Here is an 18538-nt window from a genome sequence, read left to right as displayed (position 1 = left end):
TCTTTGGAGTGAGGCCGGGGTCATATCGCGGTAGGTATCTCGTTTCGATTCTTAAGAGGGGTCTATTAAGAGAATGATAAGTTGATAAGGTATCGCTGTTAAAAGGAGGGGCTGCGAAACTAAACAGGGTATTGATATCGTGGTGCGCGAGCCGACCTTGTAGGACGAGAAGGTCTATAATTGCATTGATTTCCCCTCTTAGCTGTTTATTTCAATGCCATAAGTCCACCGAAAATTGCAAGGCTACAATAATGAGCCTCCTCTAGCTTAGAGTACCAAGAACCTAGAGGGCAAATAGTCGATGGGAAGTACCGGAAATGGCGGAGTGCATGCATACCAAGGGCATGGCAGAACAAGAGAGCCTCACAACCGTATGCCATTTATCTCCGGATATAGTCAGCCCGGGGACATGCGGGGAGCTCACGCCATCACTCGTCGAATTAGCGATGAAACCCCCACTCTATGCTCTTGCCCAAGCCCCCTCTTAGATGCTCTGCCGATGAAGGCTATGCTTTTTTCTAGCTTTTGATGTGCTTGATCGTAGAAAAGTCTGGAAGCGAGGTTGATGATGTTGAGTGTATTTATAAGTTTAGCCTTCCCCTTAATAATTACATAACTAGTAGGAACAATCGCTTCGAAACTTCGAAACTCATAATTACTTCGCGCTATGACGGATCCACTTACACTGATTGGCGGCCTTGCAGCTATAATGCAACTGGCTGGTTCCGTGGTGAAACTAACGAGAGAATTGCGTGTTTGTGTGCGGGCGATACGCTCCGCGCCAAAGGAAATCGAAGGTTTTATACTTGAGACCTCCATATTTACTGACCATCTTTGTTATTTTCATGAGGTCGCGAAAGAATCCGCAGCTGTCATGAGTGAACATTCTAAGGCAAAGCGAGCCGAATTGATACAGAAAATCTTGAGGCAGTGTAAGTCTGTCAAGAGAGGGTTCGCTCGCCTCGTCCAGTGTTTTACCGACGTTAATGGTGTTGACACGGCGCCTTTAAATACGTTCTGGGCACGATTGCTGTGGCTTTGGAAGCGGCCAGATGTGCCAGAGTTACGCTTAAATCTTCAAAGCGCAACAGCAAATGTCACATTGCTGTGCAATTTATTCATGTTTGAAGAATTGAGGAGACGGAACGTGGATAGCGAAAAGCTGTGCGTCGCATAATTACCTAGGTAGACTAATATTTCATTGCTGATGGTGTTAGTGAGATGCTCCAGGAACGGCTTCGAAACTGGGTAGCGACAGCTAAGAAGTTGAGACGCGAATTGGCCGAGTATAAGAAGCGCAAGTCGCCGTTAGATGTACCAGAAACGATCCTGGAAGATTCACACGATGCGATCGCAGAGGATAGCCGCCAGTTGGAACGATATGTTGTCCATGCAATCCGATCATATACTCAGCGAGAAGCTCTTTCAACAAGTACAAGGCCTTCGCGTCGAGGACCCCCGGGTCTAACAATTCGGAAAACTCAAGACGCTACAGCTTCGTCAAAGTCCACAAAGATGGGGACTCGGGTAGATGCTTATGAAAATGGCGTTTTTAAAAAGTATATAATACCTAGGCGGTCCCTGGATGAACTAGTCGGTATGTATGATAATTGTGCCCTTTGTCCTAATAGAGCTCCGAGTTGCGTCGATACTGACTATACTCAAGGGGAACGAAGCCCATCAGCAGAGGTAGCTGACCCGAATACGAGCTTAAATGCCACTATTGAAAATGAGGCTCCCAATAAGGCTCCACAAGCGGCCAGTCAATCTCACATCGAAGAGGAGCTACCGAGAGTAAGTGAACATAACTCGGGGCCCGAAGAGTCCGAGTTACCCAAGACAAACCCTATTAGTGAGCTACATGTATCCAAAATACCTTCAGGCAGTTATCCGGGCTGGCGGTCAGAGCGAGTGGACCCATCAATGGCCTCTAAAAGCTCATCAGCCACCGAGCTGGAAGCCTCGGAAGCTAGCCAGGAAAGCCGTGGGCCATATCTCCCGATGGCACCTTTTGGAGGGCTAAGGTCAAGAAAGCGACCACGACGACCAAGGCCACAGTCACCTATAAGCTAATACGTTTGAAAAAGGGTTGGTCAGATTAGAGTGTCAATTGATTGCGTGTTGTGGCGCTTTGATTGGAGAATATAATTGAGGCTAAGGGAATTAGTCAATTATGGATGGTTAGCGTTTGATATAAGTTTAGAGCGTGCCTAAAGTTTTTAAGATAGTAGGAAGGGCACTTGGGCATTTGGAATTCAATTATGCAGGTACAAAATAGTAAGATACCCCGATTCCCAGATGCATAGAAGCAGGTTTAAGGTTGTTGTGCAAGTACTAATTAAGTACCAATGGGGTATGTGGGCTATTGCGCAAAAGCCATGATTGGTCAACCCTTTTTTGGCCAGCTCAACGCTGCCCCTGACTACCAGAAAAAACGGGCTAAAAATGACCCAGACCAGAATTAAAAACAAAAAAAGTACCTACACACTCCAAGTTTAACCCCGAGAACGACCTCTGGATGGAATTCTCTTAATTTGCTTCCTAACCTTTTAATTTCTAATCCTAACTGATGAGCTTCTTATAAGTTGCCCGTTGTCCATTCATTCGCACATATTTGATTTATTCAAAATGTCTTCAAGGTATTCTTTACGTGCAACTCCTAGGTATGTACTTATCCCTATTGCAGTAGTACGACGGATTAGGATGATAAAAAAAGAGCCTTTGGATGCGATGGAGTGAATGACGGCGGCTGCGGTGGCGTTTTGAGCGCGTCATAGAATTGCAAGCGTAAAGGAATTTTTACTGATATTTCGAGTTATCGTGTAGAAAAAAGGAACTCTTCGACGGGATGATCGAGACTCCTAGTCGCCGCGCGACGCGACGTAAATCTCAGTTCCCCCCTATTGCGGACGGCGCGTCCGACGACGGTGACTCTAGCTCTGCTGCCGAAACAACTAGATCTATTAGGTCTACATCTGTACGGCGTCGAGGAGTTGGCAAGTTTGTCGAGCACATGGACGATTCGGATGACGCGTCAAAAGAGGAGTTCAGTCCTGTCGCTAAGGAGAAGCTTTCTATTGTCATGAACGGCAACGGCAACGGCAACGGCAAGACCGATATCAAATCGGAACCAGTAGAGAAGGGTCATGCCAATGGAAATATGAACGGACATACGAACGGACACGCCAACGGGCACGTTGAGGAGAAAGTCATTGACGGTTGGAAGCCGGGTATGGATCCCAAGGTCGATCATTCCGGCGTCTTCGAGTTCGGAGGTAGCCTCGGTACTTTAGCCCTGATGATCGTATTTCCGACTCTCATGTGGTATATGTGGATCGGCGCGACCTACTACGATGGAAAACCCCCGCTGCCGCTCGAAGGGGAGTCTGCTGCCGACTTCGGCTGGCGCATGTGGGATCACGTCTACACCGGTGCTTTCCCTCACCTACGCGCATGGAGAATCTACTGGACCTACATTATCTTCGAGGCTGCTTGCTACTGTCTTCTACCCGGCGTCTGGGGTTATGGAAAGCCTCTTCCTTTCAAAGGGGGCATGCAGCTTCGGTATTACTGTTCGGCGTATGCTAGTTTCTACTTCACCATCGTTGTGATAGGCGTGCTGCACTTTACCGGGTGGTTTAAGATCAACATCCTTCTAGATGAGTTTGGTCCTCTCCTGTCCGTCGCTATCCTGTCTGGTTTCCTGGTCGCTATTGTCGCATACTTCTCGGCATTGATTCGCGGCGCCCAGCACCGAATGACCGGCTACCCCATCTACGACTTCTTCATGGGAGCCGAGCTGAACCCGCGTATGTTCGGGATCCTCGACTTCAAGATGTTTTACGAAGTGCGCATTCCCTGGTACATTTTGTTTGGACTATCCTGCGCCGCGGCGGCCCGACAATACGAGAACTATGGCTACGTTTCGGGCGAAGCATGGTTCCTGCTTATGGCTCACTATCTCTACGCCAACGCTTGCTCCAAGGGTGAACAACTCATCATCACTACCTGGGATATGTACTATGAGAAGTGGGGTTTCATGCTGATCTTCTGGAACATGGCTGGTGTCCCCCTCTCATACTGCCACTGCACCCTTTACCTGGCTAACCATCACCCATCGGAATACGCCTGGAACAAGTACGCCTTAGCCGTGTTCTTCGTCCTCTACATTTCCGTGTACGTTATATGGGACCAAGCCAATGGGCAGAAGAACGCATTCCGGGCCCTCGAGCGCGGTAACCCTGAGAAGCGCTATGCTTTTCCCCCGTTGCCGTGGATCTACCTCGACAACCCCAAGACCATCGACACGCAGACTGGTGACAAGCTCCTTGTTGACGGATGGTACGGGTATGCACGCAAGCTGCATTACACCTGTGATGCGTTCTTCGCCATCAGCTGGGGCCTGATCACGGGGTTCAACAGCCCCTTTCCTTGGTTCTACCCGTTCTTCTTCTGCTGCATGATCGTGCATCGTGCCCACAGGGATATTAATCGCTGTAGGACGAAGTACGGTGATGCGTGGAAGGAGTATGAAAGACAGGTGCCATACCTGTTCATTCCAGTAAGTACTTTATACCCTTAAAAACCCCCCTTTAGATTTTTATATCGAACATTGCTAACTAGCCTTTAGTACGTCATTTGACCTTTCGAGAATCGACGTTCGGCGAACACACATCATTCAACTTACTAGATTTTATCCCTAGACGACGCATGGGCGTATGGAGTCTATACCCGCTAGCAGTTTTTCTACCTGTACATACTTGAGAATGCCCCTATAACTTTTTAAAAATTGGCTGCGAGCCGGCTAGCAAGAGAAGTATGAATAATGGTGATGGGAGCACACTGCAAACGAATAAAGCCGGAAAGAAACCTAAGTAACGCGGCTACGATGCCCCCTAATATAATATTAAGAAAGTACCTAATTGCATTGGAAAATCGCCGTGATCTATTTGTTTCATTGGCGATGCTATGCTATGCCCCCCTGTCATTAACAATAATCGTGTCTAATTTATATGCGCCATCTACCATGCAGGCGGCAGAGTACGTGGCATTTGGTATATATTCAGTACTTCATCATGTAGATAGCATCCATTCATTAAAACATGCACTCCCTCAACCTTCCCGTCCCCCCTAGCTCATACTCGACCCAGCGCCCTACGCCCCTACGTCCAGCAACTAACACCGACCCGGGGTTCATCACATGACACCCCTCATACGTAACGCAAAACGGCGGCGCCGTCGGATCCGCAAGCACCATTGCCGTCGGTAGGGGGTATAAGTACAACGCGGCCGCATGGTCCCAGTGTACAGGGCGAATCGCATGGCGGAACGGACATAAATACCCTTGATCTAGCATTGTTTTCACCAACTTGCGCGCCGTTCGCACGTCGTGCGGGACAGAGGGTTCAGTGCCCTTGGTAGTATCGACGTCCATTGCGTCGGTGCTGTCAAGCGCGGCTTCCATGTCTATGTCGTCGTCGTCGTCGTCGTTGTTACTAGCGGTGGGGTTCTCATGCCGATTCCCCTCTGCGTCCGTGGTCGAAGAACGTAAGCGTACAGCAGTGCGGCGCATTCGCGCTGATATGTCGTCGCGGAACAGGATGATCTCGTGCACGGGGCCGAAGACGGATAGACGGGAGGGATTGCTAGTCCAGATAGCCTCTCCGGGGCATCTTTTGCCATTGTCGGGTAATTCTGCGTTAGCGGTGGCGAAGGCGCGGCGTACACGGCTCGTGAACACATCGGGGACAGGCTTCCGGGGTAATGGGACGGCGGCACCGGCGCCGAAGGATGAGGCCCAGCCGTCGTTGTCGCCGGGTACGAATATGAAAGTGGAGGATTGGAGGATGGCTGGGAAGTCGGATAAGACGGATGCTAAAGCGTCAAAGTGTTCTTTGTATTCTACGCTGCCGCCGCTAGCACCGCCGCCGGCCATCACGGCGTGTTGCGTGAAGTTACCTGTTAACACGAACGTCATTGGCGTGCTGCCCTCGGGCTCTGTTAAGTAGACAGTTAGGATCTTGCGTAGAGCCTGGAGGGCTCGTGGTTGGTCGAGATTGAGCTCGCCTATGACGATGATGCGGCCGCAGCTGGGAGCGTCGGCATCGGGGTCCGCCGTAGATGATTGGGTCAGACGTGGCCTCCTGAGAATGCGCTGCTCAAGTTTCCGCATTTTAGACCCTGCGGCGCGTTCACTGCCGACACCTAGGAAGTCGATCCAGCCGAATCCACCTCCTATAGTGTGGTTATCTAGCCCGCTAACGCCAAGTGTAGCTTTGCGCTTCTCGCAAGGGGGTTGGCCGATGAAGAACCCCTGAAAGCGGCCACCGATGATACCACCTACACCATTACTACCACCGAGCCCCCTGCCAGTCGATTCTTCCTCTTCCTCATACACGCCGTCTATCAACACTATCATCCCCGGCGTGAACCAAGCCGAATCTTCCGGTATAGCTACAGCTTGTGAAAGGTCTAAGGAGATAGTTCCCGTTAAGTCGTTAATTGCGAGATTGCCAGTTGGCAAGACTGATAATAGCCCAAGGAGCATATGATGACTACCATGGCGGCCGAGCATATTCGCAATTGGGGTGATTTTATAGGTTTGCTGGGTGGTTAGATTAGAAGAGGTGGATCGTTTCAAAGATGGAGCGGCCTTTGTAGTTGCTACTGTCGAGCTCTGGAACGATTCGTTCCGGAGAAGTCTCTGATGTATAACGTTGTATCTATTCCGGAAGAGAGTCGTTTTGTGGGCTGCTGGAGGCATTAAAGATGGCTTCGAAGGATCCCTGTAATTGCTATAAGCCTTGATACTCCATGTGCAATATTATAGAGGCATTCGCACCTTTCAAAATGTTTCTTTGTTACGTTGTATAACAACCGTGGTTGATCGTACGCACTGACGACTTTCAACCATTTCCTCGGATGCTTGAGGCTCTCGTCGTCGGGCTCATCTTCCTCGACACCGAGCCCTGACATGCCAAAACTTGTTGCGCTGTCATTGCGTGTTAGGGACTTGTTTGGCCTCAGTCCTAACCTTGTATTTGTTAAATCGGCCTCCTGGCTAGAGTCCAAAACCAAGCTATTTTGGCGATTTAATTCTCGTCCTGTCACTATCCTTCCACCGCTCATGTTCCCCTCCAGTGTTTTCAGGATATCTTTTAGCTCATTACTAGCACCATCGACTATTACACCTCCATTTCGATTTTTCCAGCTTTTTGCCGTCTCCTCCAAAACCTTCTCCGCCAACCCCTCCTCGCGCCATCCCGAACCGCAATGCCGACCTATGAAGGTAGCTAATTCTTGTAGCGCGGAGGATGTGAGGGTTAAGCTATGCTTTTTTGTAAAGGTTCGAAACGCTAACGGCCTCAAGGTTGCTGGCGGAAGAAGAATTGGGAGGATAGTAGCTTTGGTAGGTGGTGCGATGGCAAACGGCTTAAGTGTATGCGCTGGCGTTCCAAAGGCCGGAGATGAAGACGGGATGGGATTCGAGGGGGCAGGCGTTTTCGGCGCGAATATTGACGCGGCAGTTCGTTTGTTTCCTTGCATATTGAAGATTGCTAAATTGTCCTAATTGTCATTTATATTGCTTTGTTACAAACTCTCCTCAAGACGGCGGTTGATATTTCGATATAATTTTAGTTGGAAGACGCGTCCGGCGCGTTTTACGCGTTAATGAGCAGTAAGGGTCACTAATCGATGTGGGGCAGAATAGGTGCGTCAATGGATACTGTAAGTTACTAGTACCTGACATATGTAAAAACCTGCCCTTATCAAGAGTCTTATCGAAGTACCTATACTTAATGCTAGCTTTGCATGTACATACGTAAAAGCTGCAGCTAATACGTCAGCAGGACCAAATAATAATTTGATATTTATCATCAAGCTTTTAGAACTTCTTCCCAACATTGAACTTCCCAATTGACATACAGGAGATGCGATCAAGCTGATCGATCTATAGTCTCAAAATGTTACTATCACGAGTTCGCATATACCCTACCTATAGGACACTACTGTCACATAGGAGTGTCTCTACATTAAGCACCAATTCCTATATAGTCAGTAGCCTCTCCAATATTATATACAATTTACAGATCAGTTCGGTCTTGCTCATATGATTTTTCTTCAAGAAAGTTTTTCCCAATGCCTCAGTAGACAATGGGCATCTGCTCACATATCTCGATACAAATCCGCCGAAACACCGGCTAGCCATTGGCTCTACAACCGCATTGCCCCCAACACCCAATTCCTTCTCCGAGAACCGCGAGTTTTTATCTATCTTAATCGACGTTCTCCGCAAACATGCCGCGCAGGATCCTGACCTCCTATCCCAAGCACTAGCTTTCGCCGGTCCAGGCGGCGCAACTCTTGGTTCGGGCGGCGCATTCTTTCCCCAGCAAAGAAAGCAGCGTAACACAAGAGGAACAGCCGCTGGATTAGGTGGAGGAGGTGGTGCTGGCGGGGGCGGCGCTGGAGGAGCGAGTGCCCAAGGGGGTGCCGGAGGTGCTGGAGTCGGAGGGCATATCCATCTTAGCGACCTAAGAAATCCACCTGACTACGGCCGAATTGCGTGGCCGGAAGATATTCTTGGCAGCATCGAAGTCGATGGGTCTGGAAACATAATAGGGGAATTCGAGCCAAGTGGGACATACCGTATTGTTACCAATGAAGGAATGTAAGTTTTCGAAAATGTCTAATTAGAAACACCGACTTTGACTAATTGGCAACTTAAAATAGTTTGGGCTTGAGCGATTTTCTTAGAACAAAACTTGTTGAGAGGCTGAAAGAGGAGGAGAAAAAGTTGTGACACTGTATTAGTGATATTGATGTTGAGAACATTTGAGAAGACTTTTGAGACACCATGAAGCATGGCGTACTCGACTAGGTTACATATGTTAGGTACCTAACGTAGGTATGTATGTATTATATAAAATCCACCAGATACATCCAATGCACTACAAAAATATAAATTAGTGCATAGATTTCTCTGGTATATTTGCCTGATGCATGTCAGATATATGCTCGTACGTTTGCAACGTGATCGAGATACGATGTCTTGGCTTACATGTTCCTTTTACGCGCATTTGCACTTTGATTTAATGTATGTATCTAATCACGTAGAATCAATAACTTTAATGGCTGAATGAACATACTTACATAGGTAATACATTAAGAGCATGTAATGTAAATATACCTAAGTATATACCCCTTAACTATAACATGTAACTCCCGGCCGAATTAATATGATTCCTATAACGTCCTGTACTACCAACGTTCAATTTTGTCTCCTAGAGCTACATTAGCTGGCCCTAATTCGATAGGAAGTACATGATTGATCCTGTTGTCTCACAGTTAAGTATTACAAGTTCCCAATCATAAGTTGGGCCCTGACGATACCTGCCAATTAAAAGCATATGTACATATCCATGACTTGTGGTACCTTCTCTGCGTGGGACAGCAAGAGCAGGCTACATGTGTAATTCGATACTGACATGTGAGATTTAGTTAACTTTTCAAGGAAATCACACTCGACAAACGTATTAAATAATACGGGGCAGCGCGTGTTTTTATTCTCTTATTGTCTAAATCCATTATTATTTCTACATGTGCATTATTTTCTCCTTCTTTTCAACTTCATCAACCTAACTCTACGCTGTAGTATAACCATTTCCTACGGATGCTTGGGCTTAGCAAGATATCAACAGTTGAGGTAAGCTCACGCTTTTCCATCTTTAACAAATGGTCTAGAACAATTCAATAGGGTAGAAGACCGGACATTCATCCCTAGGTCAACTCTGAAGAGGCAGAAGGCTGACCTCATCTGACACTTAGGTTTAGTACCTGGGTTACCTATTACTTAAGACCATACAAAGAGTGCATTGCATGCCCTTTGATGCTTGAGTCTAAGGTAGCCAATACATCTGAATACGGCAAGAGCTAAACCTGTGGCTAAGTACTAGGTACTATAACCCAGCTAGCGGCTACACTAATAAGGCTGCGTTTGGTGCCAAGATTCAAAGTCTTGCCAAGCGTGCATCGCTACCCTAAAGCTTGTAACATAGTACTCCACTCCCGTCCCCTGTCCTCCGACCCCCCGGCCCCCGGTCCCCAGTTCGAGAGCCCCTCGTTGTTGGACGTAACTTCATGACGATCTCATCAACCTCGCCATCATCCAGATATCGCCAACCACCATCCTCGACAAGATGACCTCCCGAGCGTTTGACGAAGAGGAACTCTCCATGTCCTTATCCCCTTCCATGATCCGACCGAAAAACAATGGAGCTCGAATACCCGAGATTAACGTCACACACCCAACCGCCGACGGCTCCAGCGGCAGGTCTCGAGCCGGTAGCATACTTTCCGACCAGGCGTCGCAGAACCGAGAAAAGAACAGAACCGACCAGCGAATCGGCGCTTATAACATTATCAGAACACTGGGTGAAGGCTCTTTCGGAAAGGTGAAGCTGGCTGTCCATAGGTCGACTGGCCAGAAGGTCGCACTCAAAATCATCGCCCGTAAGAAGTTAATCAGTAGAGACATGGTTGGTCGCGTCGAGCGAGAGATCGAATATCTACAGTTGCTTCGACATCCCCATATCATCAAGCTGTAAGTTGTCATTGCTTGCCCGAGACATTAACCCCTCCGACTTTGATGAAATTGTTGGATTATTGTTGACCCTTGGCAGATACACTGTGATTAAGACTCCAGCCGAGATTATAATGGTCTTGGAATATGCCGGTGGCGAGCTGTTTGACTATATCGTCAAGCATGGCCGACTGCCTGAAGATCAAGCGCGGAAGTTCTTCCAGCAAATGATATGCGCCGTCGAGTATTGCCACAGGCACAAAGTAGTACATCGAGACTTGAAACCCGAAAATTTACTTCTCGATGATAATCTCAACGTGAAGATTGCCGATTTCGGTCTGAGTAATATCATGACAGACGGGAATTTCCTCAAGACCAGCTGTGGTAGCCCCAATTATGCAGCCCCGGAGGTTATTAGCGGGAAGTTGTATGCTGGGCCGGAAGTTGATGTGTGGAGTTGTGGTGTCATCTTGTATGTCTTATTAGTCGGCAGACTTCCTTTCGACGACGACCATATTCCCAGTTTATTCTCAAAAATCCAGCGGGGTGTCTTCACAGTCCCTCACTGGGTCCCCGCCGACGCGGCGAATCTTATCCGAAAGATGCTGCAGACTAATCCCGTGCAACGTATTATCATCGACGATATCAGACTGGATCCTTGGTTCATGAAGGAGCTTCCCGCCTATCTTGCCCCGCCTGTCGAGGAATTCTTCAACACTGGTGTTGACCCTAACAGGGCCATCAGACCAAGTGATATTGCGCCCCATGCCCCTCCTAAGGTTCAGGAGAAACTTCATGACGAAGTAACGGAGAAGATTAGTAAAACGATGGGTTATGGAAGACGTGACGTTCAGGAAGCCCTCGAAGCTGATGAACCCTCTGCCATTAAGGATGCGTACATGATCGTCCGTGAGAACAAGCTCATGCAGGTAAACCGTAAGTCATCAAATCTTCCTTCAAACTTTAAGCCCCTAATCATGACCGAAACCCGCGCGGCCAAAACCTATGTTGTCTTCTACTTCAAGGTATTCTTCATGGGGTTATTCCACGGCAATTATGAATGTCACTGACTCATTGTAGCTGCTTACGGATCAGGTATAGATAACCCTTACTTTGCCACGTCTCCTCCCACTACGGATGCCGAGGAACAAATGCGTAGTGTCTCGGAGGCTATGGGTAATACGGTCCTAGACAGTCGGCGGAATTCTCAAACGGAGTATATGAGCGAGTCGCAAGCTAGCCCCCTGGCCGATTCTGCCCGTTCTACCAGCTCGACAATTACCAGCTCGTCTCCCCGAGGATATGTAAGTCACGTCGGAGTATTACCAACAAGTCTCCCTTCGCTACACAAGAAGTATCTTGAACGGCAGAATGCTGGCGTCGAAGAACCGTTAGATGTTCAACCAGTTCCCGACGTTCCTCTTCAGCCTAGAACGCCTGCTGAGCAGCAAGAAGCGGCTCGCCGCCTTAAGCCTCATTCTAAAAGCGCTATGAGACTTGATGAATCAACCCACCCGCAAACAATGACCCCAGTTGCACCCAAGAGAACCAAACAGGTTCGTTGGCAATTCGGTATAAGGTCCCGAAACGCTCCTTTTGAGGCCTTATTGTGCATCTACAAGTCTTTGTCGAAACTTGGCGCTACTTGGGTCGTAGACGAGGACTATGAGAAAGTGCATGGCTCAGAATCGTAAGTGTTGCAACTATCAACAGCTTTATTTTTGCCGGGGTTATTGACTATGTTAGGGACCCGTATGCAACCCGAACACCAAATGAAGGAGACGGGCATAATCCGTACGAGAACTTGTCACCCGACGACATTGACCTAGAGAAGTTTGACCCTATCAAATACTACAGGCTACCCGCCGATCCTTGGCATATAGTTTGCCGTTGGAAAAAAGATGGTGAGTTGACCCGTCCAATTTGAATTTGATATATTCCAATCTAACACTTTCGTAGATATCCGAAAGAAATCAGTCGCTTCTGGTCATGCCACTGCTGACTCGATCTCCGATGACAATACTTATGTCTACTCCGTTATGGACAAACGCAAACAAGACTTCGTCTGGATGCGAATGGAAATCCAAATTTATGAAATGGACCCAAAAGATAAGGTCTATCTCGTGGACTTCAAATGTGCGGGCTACGAACGGCTCGACGGAACTCTACTAGAGGAGAAGGCCGTTATGAGCCCCTTCCCTTTCCTCGACATGGCAGCCAAGTTGATCATGCAGTTAGCGGAGGCTGATTAGAAACACCCTCCAAGAGGAGCATCTGGCTCTTACTTGAATTTGCTGACGATGGAACCATCACCAACCTCAAGGACTGTTACAGTTCGACTATCTTACATTTTCGATGATACTTTTGAATCGGCATACCGATTCTGACGAAATTGGTGAATTACTTGGCCATAAAACACGACCAAGGGGGCCCGGGCTTAATTTAGGCATCAAGCTTTCCTTCTCTTCCTACGAATTTATTCCATTACTTTTCATCTTTCGCATTCGGCCAGCGTCGGCCGTCGACGAAGACGCATCCCTTTTAGACATACTGGACACTCACGAGCCCTATAACTTTGCGTCGGACATAGAAAATATTCGGTGGCCTAGGAGGAAAGCAAGCCGACTGGACGGTAATTTTTTCTTCCTTTTTTTTTTTTCTTTTTGACTGAGACGAGAAAAGAAAAATGGAAATGTACGGAAAGGAAACCAGGGACAGCATCTGCGTTGGAGTTTATTGAATGAAACGTACCAGGGAAACGAATGGAGTTTGTTATACCCCCGAAGAAGGAACGCGAGGATTTTGCGTGGTGGAGGAGGATAGGGAAAGAGAAGAAGGAAATAATGCACGTGGGGCTTTTATGTCGAATTTAGTGGTAAGCTGCTGTAGCTCGAATGAAACCTCACTGTTTTCTCATAATGGGGTTGATATGATCTAGTGCCCTTGTCCATATTGGAAAATTGTGTCTGGATTCGTTGGTAGCTAGTAGGTAACCGTAAGAATCAGGAACTATGATGAATTTGACATTCGATGTTCACACATAATGGCTCTTCTAAGATCACTATTTTTGTATCCTAATCAGTTACGTACATGTCAATTATGTAGGTACACAAACGTATCTACACCGTCACGCGTAGAGGGTAGTATTTCCTCTATCCCCTCTGAGGCCCAAAGTCCATGTACAAACTACCCTTAGCATCTGCGACACGGAGTTCCTCCTCTCCCCGAGCGTCATCTACACGCCTCTCTGTAAGCTCGTATTCAGGCGGGAGATCGATCTCCACGGTGTCATCGCCGTCTCCAGCGAGTAACATGTCGACAACCGCACGCGCCGATAACACCGCGTTCGGCATCCCGTGCCCCGTGTACCCCGCGCACAGCCAGAGTCCCGGTCCGCCGCCTAGGCTAGGAGGGACGGGCCCGACCCACGGGTGCCCGTCCCGCGTGTATCCCATTATGCCGCTCCATTCGAAGGTAGGCTCTAGGTCGAGTTTTCGGAGGGGAGACTTATGTTCCCCTGGGGGGGCATGGCGCAGAGACAAATCAATGGCGTGGGATAGCTCGCCGCGCAGATACCAGGACACGGGCTCGTCGATACTGCTGTCGTCCCACACCCCCACACCCCGCCCCGCGGCATGTTGGCGGCCGCCGCCGAAGATGAGCTCCGCGGTGGGGGGCGGTCGCTGGACTAGGTAGTCGTCGCGGGCGTAGGGGTCGACTGGTTCGCCGACGATGTAGTATGTGTGTCCGATATCTAGGGGCGGGTCTGTCGGGTCGGTGGGGGTTTCTGGGGGTTTGAGGGCGGAGATTTGGCCGCGGGTCGGGACTAGTAAATCGCTGAATTGTGGGAGGAGATGGGATGTGTATCCGTTGGTTGCGAGGAGGACTTGGGAAGTAGCGATTGTGCCGCGTGGGGTGTGGACTGTCCATATGGAGTTGTGCTTGGGGGGTTTAGTACCGCCGGGACTGCTGAGGTTGGCTGATGTTTCGGCTCGGGAAAGTCCTGTGACCGGAGTGTTGGTTTGGAGGTTGAATGACCCCTTAGATGCTTCTGCGTTGGTTGCGAGCAAACGCTCTAGCACGAACGCAACGAGCTTATACGGCCATAGACTCGCGGCGTTCCATTGCACTATAGCGCCCTCGGCGTGGGGTATCCTCAAGCCGTCAAGCGTAAGTTCCCGCCGCTCGCCCTCGATAAGGTAAGCCGGACTTCCTGAGAGGTCACCCTCGGCCTTTTTGCCTTTAGTCACAACGGCTACGTTGGCGGCTAGGTCCGGGTAGTGTTCCGCGAGGTCTTTGACGATTGCGCGGCAAGTTTTGAATAACTTTCCCGAGTAGAAGGCGTGCACGCCGCTTGTCGACCGCCAGTCACACGGGATCGAGAACTCCTCAACTAGGCTTTTGAGATACAGAAAGTTGCGTAGCTCGAACGAGGCGATGTGCGGTTCCGAGGCGTATACTGCGGGCTGGCAGTGGCCTCCGTTCTGGATTTATAGTAGTGTTAGTAGATAGGTAGTAAAACGAGATGAGATGAAATATGATAGAATGGCATCGTGCAATCAAGCTACAATGATTTATATAGGATATAGAGATATGAGAAGTCTCTTCACTAATACACTTTCATAGAGGAAAAGGGGGAATATAAGGAGGGGACTTAGCCAAGGAATTAAACAGGACATCCAAGTCGGAGTCCTGTTTAATACAATAGCCCCTATTCTCAACTTAGAATAAGCATATTCGTTCTACTCACCCTGCCAGTAGCTCCCGAACAAGCCTCTCGCGCCTCAACCATAACAACATTCAGATCAGGCTGCTTTTCTTTCAAGAAATGAGCGGCGAAACTCCCCGTGATGCCGCTCCCTACAATGACCACATCGGCGGAGCGGGGCAATTCCTTTGTCGTTCGGTGGCCTAACAATTTGTCCGAAGGCTCCTTGTGCCAATACGACTTCGTCGGATTATCGACGGGCAGGCCTGACTGGCCCTCGAGGAGCTGAGGTTGCGCCATGTTGGCTGTTAACTTGCCTCTTTATCCCGAGTGGGGTAGGGGATGAGATGAGAATGGTTACTTTAAGTGAATTTGGGGTGAGACTAGATGAGAGTTTTATGTTCAAGTTATTAAACACCTGATGGTTTGGACTATGGCATTACTTGAGGAATAGACATGAATAAAAGGAATATATACGTGTAGGTACCAAACATTATGTACACCTGATGTATACCCAAAGAGATTCCAACATGAAGGTACAAGCATTAGGTACATACATGTAGGTACCTAACGTAAGTGCCGATCTATTAGATGAGTCAGCTGGGTATCTATGTATATATTGGGTACACGCCACTTATACCGTACTATTCGCAAATCAAGACTTTTGAGTAGACTTAATAATACCATCCTAGGAATCCGTAGAACAAACTTCGCTAACTAGATTGATATGATTGATGTACTGCGTTTCCCTAATATTTAAGGACGTATTAAAATCTACTTTAGAAAATGAGTGTACTGTTGCGGTTGTTACAAGAGTTATGAGCTTGTTTGACAGCTAGAAAAAACGGATTACATGGAACGTAGATAAAGTACATATTCAATTCACGAATCCCTAAACGTTACATGTAGTTTTCCTATAAACACAACTGGAAACATTGAATTTTAGCTGGATGGTAGCTTCGCTAGTGTATACCTTTACGGCGGTGCTGCGTTGCCCGTCATATAAGCACTGAATGCTCTCTGCACAACATATTAGTCAGTGAAAGTCCAGATATATCGAACATTGAGCGAAGAGAATGAGAAAAACGGAAATACTTACTGGGTTTCTCGTTTGGAGGAATACAGTGCCAGGTCCTGTGAATTTACAGACCAACCCTTCTCCACTAGCAAGTCCTCCCATGATGCCACCGCTAGCTACACGCTCCATGACATATTTAACATTCCAGGCAACCAGATGTCCGTTATCGACGATATATTTCTCACCGTCAGCAAGATCCTTGCGGATAATTGCACCGAAACTGGTAATCCAGAGCAGACCAACACCACTGATCTTGTGGACCCATAGACCTTCCCCGCTGAACATGGCCTTGCCGAGTCCTTGGCGTTTGTAGTCGCGGATAACACCTTGAGTGCTAGCGACGTAAGCGTCTTTGCCAACGCTCCATGATTCCTCTCCTGTTAAGCGGATGGTGGTCATGTCGCCGAGCATGCCGGGCGCGAGTAGCAGCTCGCCAGGGCCGATAAATGTCGAGTGTCCCAATTCGCTGCCGCTAGCCATCAATTTCTTCACGCTGAACTTGTACTCGCCCTTCAGCGTGATGGTAGGGCTCATAGCGATCAGTACTCCCGGCTTCGCGGCTATCGGACATCCCATTGCCAGTTGGATCGTGATTATCGTATTACAGTCCCTATGACTGATGCGGTATGAGCCCCCATTGAATGTCCCCACGTCATCTAAAGTTGCGGCGGCGCCTTGGAATTGCGCGGCTGTAGGTACAGGCGCAGGTGCAGGCGGAGGCGCTGCCGCGGGATTTGATGCCGTCCGCGAATGCGCCGGTCCCGTTCCTAGAATACTCTGTGCCTTCTCGTTCGGGAAACCCTCTGGAGCATTGTGTACTATATCCCCATATGCGGGCGCAGCTCCACTTGGTGGCGTGAGAGCACCTTCGTTTCGAATCGGTAGAGCTCCATGGTGTGCTGGCTGAGGAGGCGGAGGTTGGTAAATAGGTGTTCCAGCTTTGGGTGGCGGGGATACGCCCTGTTGCGGAGGCGCAGAATATTGTTGTTGTGGAGGAGCTGTGTATGTTTGTTGCGGAGTAGAAAAGCCTTGACTATGAGCCTGTGGTGGAGCGTAACTGGGTGTGCCTGGTGGCGGCGGGTAGAATTTGGACTTGTTCGCAGGAGGGGATGTCGGCTGTTGGTAGTTTATCTGTGATGCTGCAATTGCTTCTGTCAATTTACCAGTACTGGCGCAAGTTTATGATCCTGCTATGAAAGCATACCTGGTGGGCTATTGGTGCTGGGAGGCGCTAGATTATTAGTGTTAGCTATATAAGCCGAAGCTGAAGAGTATTAGTTAATTAGACGATCACGTACGGGGATAGTAATGAGTAGACATTGTCGCACAATGATCTTTAAGCTTCTTGGTATAGAGGGAATTCAAATCAAGCTATGGAAAGACGAGTTCTAGACACTATTTATTTGCCGTGTTAGTTGAGAGTCGGTATAAGACCGGATAAGCTGAGGCAGTTAGGGTTGCGGTTGAAGTTGACCGCGAAGGATCGTCAACGTGCCATAAGCCCCGCATTCATTTCGCACTTACATACATATGTGTAATAGACATGGATCGTATAACCATAGGTATCTGATATATCTGATATAGGATAGCGAAGACGGATTCCTCATATATTTGGCGAATCCAGATATAATAAGAAAAAGAAAAGCAAAACTTCGATATCATACAACAGAGGTAGATGAGCAAAGCTGGAAGACGTCTTTAAGACGTGATCGACGAATGGTCGCCTTTTTGGCCGCCATCTTCTCAGGGGCGACCAGGCTGCATATGTATGTCCTATGCTTGCAGAAGGGATAACCCGTAGCTAGGCCTTGCTATACAGCTTCGCCCGGCTACTCGGCGTCGATGAGGTTTATCCAATCATGAATGAAGCTGGACGGTTGTACGGGACCCTATTGACTTTGCGAGATGGCGCCGAGATCGAAGACTGCGTGGCCAAGCGCTACGCTGTTTTGATAGGCGCTAAAATCAGCGCTTAAACACAGCCCTAGAGAAGAAAGAAATTGTAATTGGCTTGAAGAGTTGGGGGCCAATTTGATTGGGTGGTGGGTATGTAAAACTGGGGAGCGCAAGAGGTACATATGTATTGTACTTATCACAATGTACCCGCTGAGGTACATACATACCATCTTCAAGCTCCTGCAGTCAGCGATCGAGAGATACTTGTGGATAC

General features: G+C 48.5%; 7 protein-coding genes across 7 annotated transcripts; 4 read left to right on the top strand and 3 right to left on the bottom strand.

Moving 5' to 3' along the window:
* Window positions 1-530: 530 nt before the first annotated feature.
* F4813DRAFT_259566 (uncharacterized protein) lies at window positions 531-1517 on the top strand. Its single transcript, XM_049240236.1, has 2 exons — window positions 531-1164; window positions 1231-1517. The coding sequence occupies exons 1-2, from the start codon at window positions 668-670 to the stop codon at window positions 1250-1252; spliced, it is 519 nt and encodes a 172-aa protein (XP_049095317.1). The 5' UTR covers window positions 531-667; the 3' UTR covers window positions 1253-1517.
* Window positions 1518-2351: 834 nt separating this feature from the next.
* Window positions 2352-4869, top strand: F4813DRAFT_259618 (ergosterol biosynthesis ERG4/ERG24 family-domain-containing protein). Its single transcript, XM_049240237.1, has 3 exons — window positions 2352-2663; window positions 2827-4561; window positions 4631-4869. The coding sequence occupies exons 1-3, from the start codon at window positions 2629-2631 to the stop codon at window positions 4640-4642; spliced, it is 1782 nt and encodes a 593-aa protein (XP_049095316.1). The 5' UTR covers window positions 2352-2628; the 3' UTR covers window positions 4643-4869.
* F4813DRAFT_259411 (DNA polymerase alpha/epsilon subunit B-domain-containing protein) lies at window positions 4839-7658 on the bottom strand. The gene is made up of 2 exons (XM_049240235.1): window positions 6842-7658; window positions 4839-6785 (listed from the first exon to the last, which is right to left on the bottom strand). The coding sequence occupies exons 1-2, from the start codon at window positions 7543-7545 to the stop codon at window positions 5096-5098; spliced, it is 2394 nt and encodes a 797-aa protein (XP_049095315.1). The 5' UTR covers window positions 7546-7658; the 3' UTR covers window positions 4839-5095.
* Window positions 7659-7828: 170 nt separating this feature from the next.
* F4813DRAFT_375110 (uncharacterized protein) lies at window positions 7829-9003 on the top strand. The gene is made up of 3 exons (XM_049244977.1): window positions 7829-8054; window positions 8127-8671; window positions 8734-9003. Exons 1-3 carry the CDS (start codon window positions 7965-7967, stop codon window positions 8801-8803), a joined length of 705 nt encoding a protein of 234 aa, XP_049095314.1. The 5' UTR covers window positions 7829-7964; the 3' UTR covers window positions 8804-9003.
* A 1065-nt stretch (window positions 9004-10068) lies between these two features.
* Window positions 10069-13078, top strand: F4813DRAFT_259314 (Pkinase-domain-containing protein). The gene is made up of 5 exons (XM_049240234.1): window positions 10069-10603; window positions 10683-11518; window positions 11678-12272; window positions 12329-12486; window positions 12542-13078. The coding sequence occupies exons 1-5, from the start codon at window positions 10200-10202 to the stop codon at window positions 12832-12834; spliced, it is 2286 nt and encodes a 761-aa protein (XP_049095313.1). The 5' UTR covers window positions 10069-10199; the 3' UTR covers window positions 12835-13078.
* Window positions 13079-13623: 545 nt separating this feature from the next.
* F4813DRAFT_375105 (FAD dependent oxidoreductase) lies at window positions 13624-15882 on the bottom strand. Its single transcript, XM_049244976.1, has 2 exons — window positions 15333-15882; window positions 13624-15066 (listed from the first exon to the last, which is right to left on the bottom strand). The coding sequence occupies exons 1-2, from the start codon at window positions 15588-15590 to the stop codon at window positions 13735-13737; spliced, it is 1590 nt and encodes a 529-aa protein (XP_049095312.1). The 5' UTR covers window positions 15591-15882; the 3' UTR covers window positions 13624-13734.
* Window positions 15883-15936: 54 nt separating this feature from the next.
* F4813DRAFT_375104 (DUF124-domain-containing protein) lies at window positions 15937-18256 on the bottom strand. The gene is made up of 5 exons (XM_049244975.1): window positions 17897-18256; window positions 17667-17763; window positions 17573-17599; window positions 16390-17507; window positions 15937-16310 (listed from the first exon to the last, which is right to left on the bottom strand). The coding sequence occupies exons 2-5, from the start codon at window positions 17686-17688 to the stop codon at window positions 16266-16268; spliced, it is 1212 nt and encodes a 403-aa protein (XP_049095311.1). The 5' UTR covers window positions 17689-17763; window positions 17897-18256; the 3' UTR covers window positions 15937-16265.
* Between the last annotated feature and the right edge of the window lie 282 nt (window positions 18257-18538).

Source organism: Daldinia decipiens, assembly GCF_022478715.1.
Source record: "Daldinia decipiens strain CBS 113046 unplaced genomic scaffold F4813scaffold_49, whole genome shotgun sequence".
Lineage (NCBI taxonomy): Eukaryota > Fungi > Ascomycota > Sordariomycetes > Xylariales > Hypoxylaceae > Daldinia > Daldinia decipiens.
Note: the sequence above shows the minus strand (reverse complement) of the source record. Positions and strands in the feature narration are given on the sequence as shown.

Bases quoted from the DNA above. Each gene is read 5' to 3' on its own strand.
- F4813DRAFT_259566 (XM_049240236.1), top strand. From the start codon at position 668: ATGACGGATCCACTTACACTGATTGGCGGCCTTGCAGCTATAATGCAA. The intron at 1,165-1,230 runs GTGCGTCGCATA...GAGATGCTCCAG, and splicing joins AACGTGGATAGCGAAAAGCT to GAACGGCTTCGAAACTGGGT.
- F4813DRAFT_259618 (XM_049240237.1), top strand. From the start codon at position 2,629: ATGTCTTCAAGGTATTCTTTACGTGCAACTCCTAG. The intron at 2,664-2,826 runs GTATGTACTTAT...GTTATCGTGTAG, and splicing joins TCTTTACGTGCAACTCCTAG to AAAAAAGGAACTCTTCGACG.
- F4813DRAFT_259411 (XM_049240235.1), bottom strand. From the start codon at position 7,545: ATGCAAGGAAACAAACGAACTGCCGCGTCAATATTCGCGCCGAAAACG. The intron at 6,786-6,841 runs GTGCGAATGCCT...TAGCAATTACAG, and splicing joins ACAAAGAAACATTTTGAAAG to GGATCCTTCGAAGCCATCTT.
- F4813DRAFT_375110 (XM_049244977.1), top strand. From the start codon at position 7,965: ATGTTACTATCACGAGTTCGCATATACCCTACCTATAGGACACTACTG. The intron at 8,055-8,126 runs GTCAGTAGCCTC...TTTTTCTTCAAG, and splicing joins TAAGCACCAATTCCTATATA to AAAGTTTTTCCCAATGCCTC. The intron at 8,672-8,733 runs GTAAGTTTTCGA...AACTTAAAATAG, and splicing joins ATTGTTACCAATGAAGGAAT to TTTGGGCTTGAGCGATTTTC.
- F4813DRAFT_259314 (XM_049240234.1), top strand. From the start codon at position 10,200: ATGACCTCCCGAGCGTTTGACGAAGAGGAACTCTCCATGTCCTTATCC. The intron at 10,604-10,682 runs GTAAGTTGTCAT...GACCCTTGGCAG, and splicing joins CATCCCCATATCATCAAGCT to ATACACTGTGATTAAGACTC. The intron at 12,273-12,328 runs GTAAGTGTTGCA...TGACTATGTTAG, and splicing joins AAAGTGCATGGCTCAGAATC to GGACCCGTATGCAACCCGAA.
- F4813DRAFT_375105 (XM_049244976.1), bottom strand. From the start codon at position 15,590: ATGGCGCAACCTCAGCTCCTCGAGGGCCAGTCAGGCCTGCCCGTCGAT. The intron at 15,067-15,332 runs GTGAGTAGAACG...CTATAAATCCAG, and splicing joins GTTCGGGAGCTACTGGCAGG to AACGGAGGCCACTGCCAGCC.
- F4813DRAFT_375104 (XM_049244975.1), bottom strand. From the start codon at position 17,688: ATGTCTACTCATTACTATCCCC. The intron at 17,508-17,572 runs GTATGCTTTCAT...AAGCAATTGCAG, and splicing joins CAGCACCAATAGCCCACCAG to CATCACAGATAAACTACCAA. The intron at 16,311-16,389 runs GTAAGTATTTCC...TATGTTGTGCAG, and splicing joins TCCTCCAAACGAGAAACCCA to AGAGCATTCAGTGCTTATAT.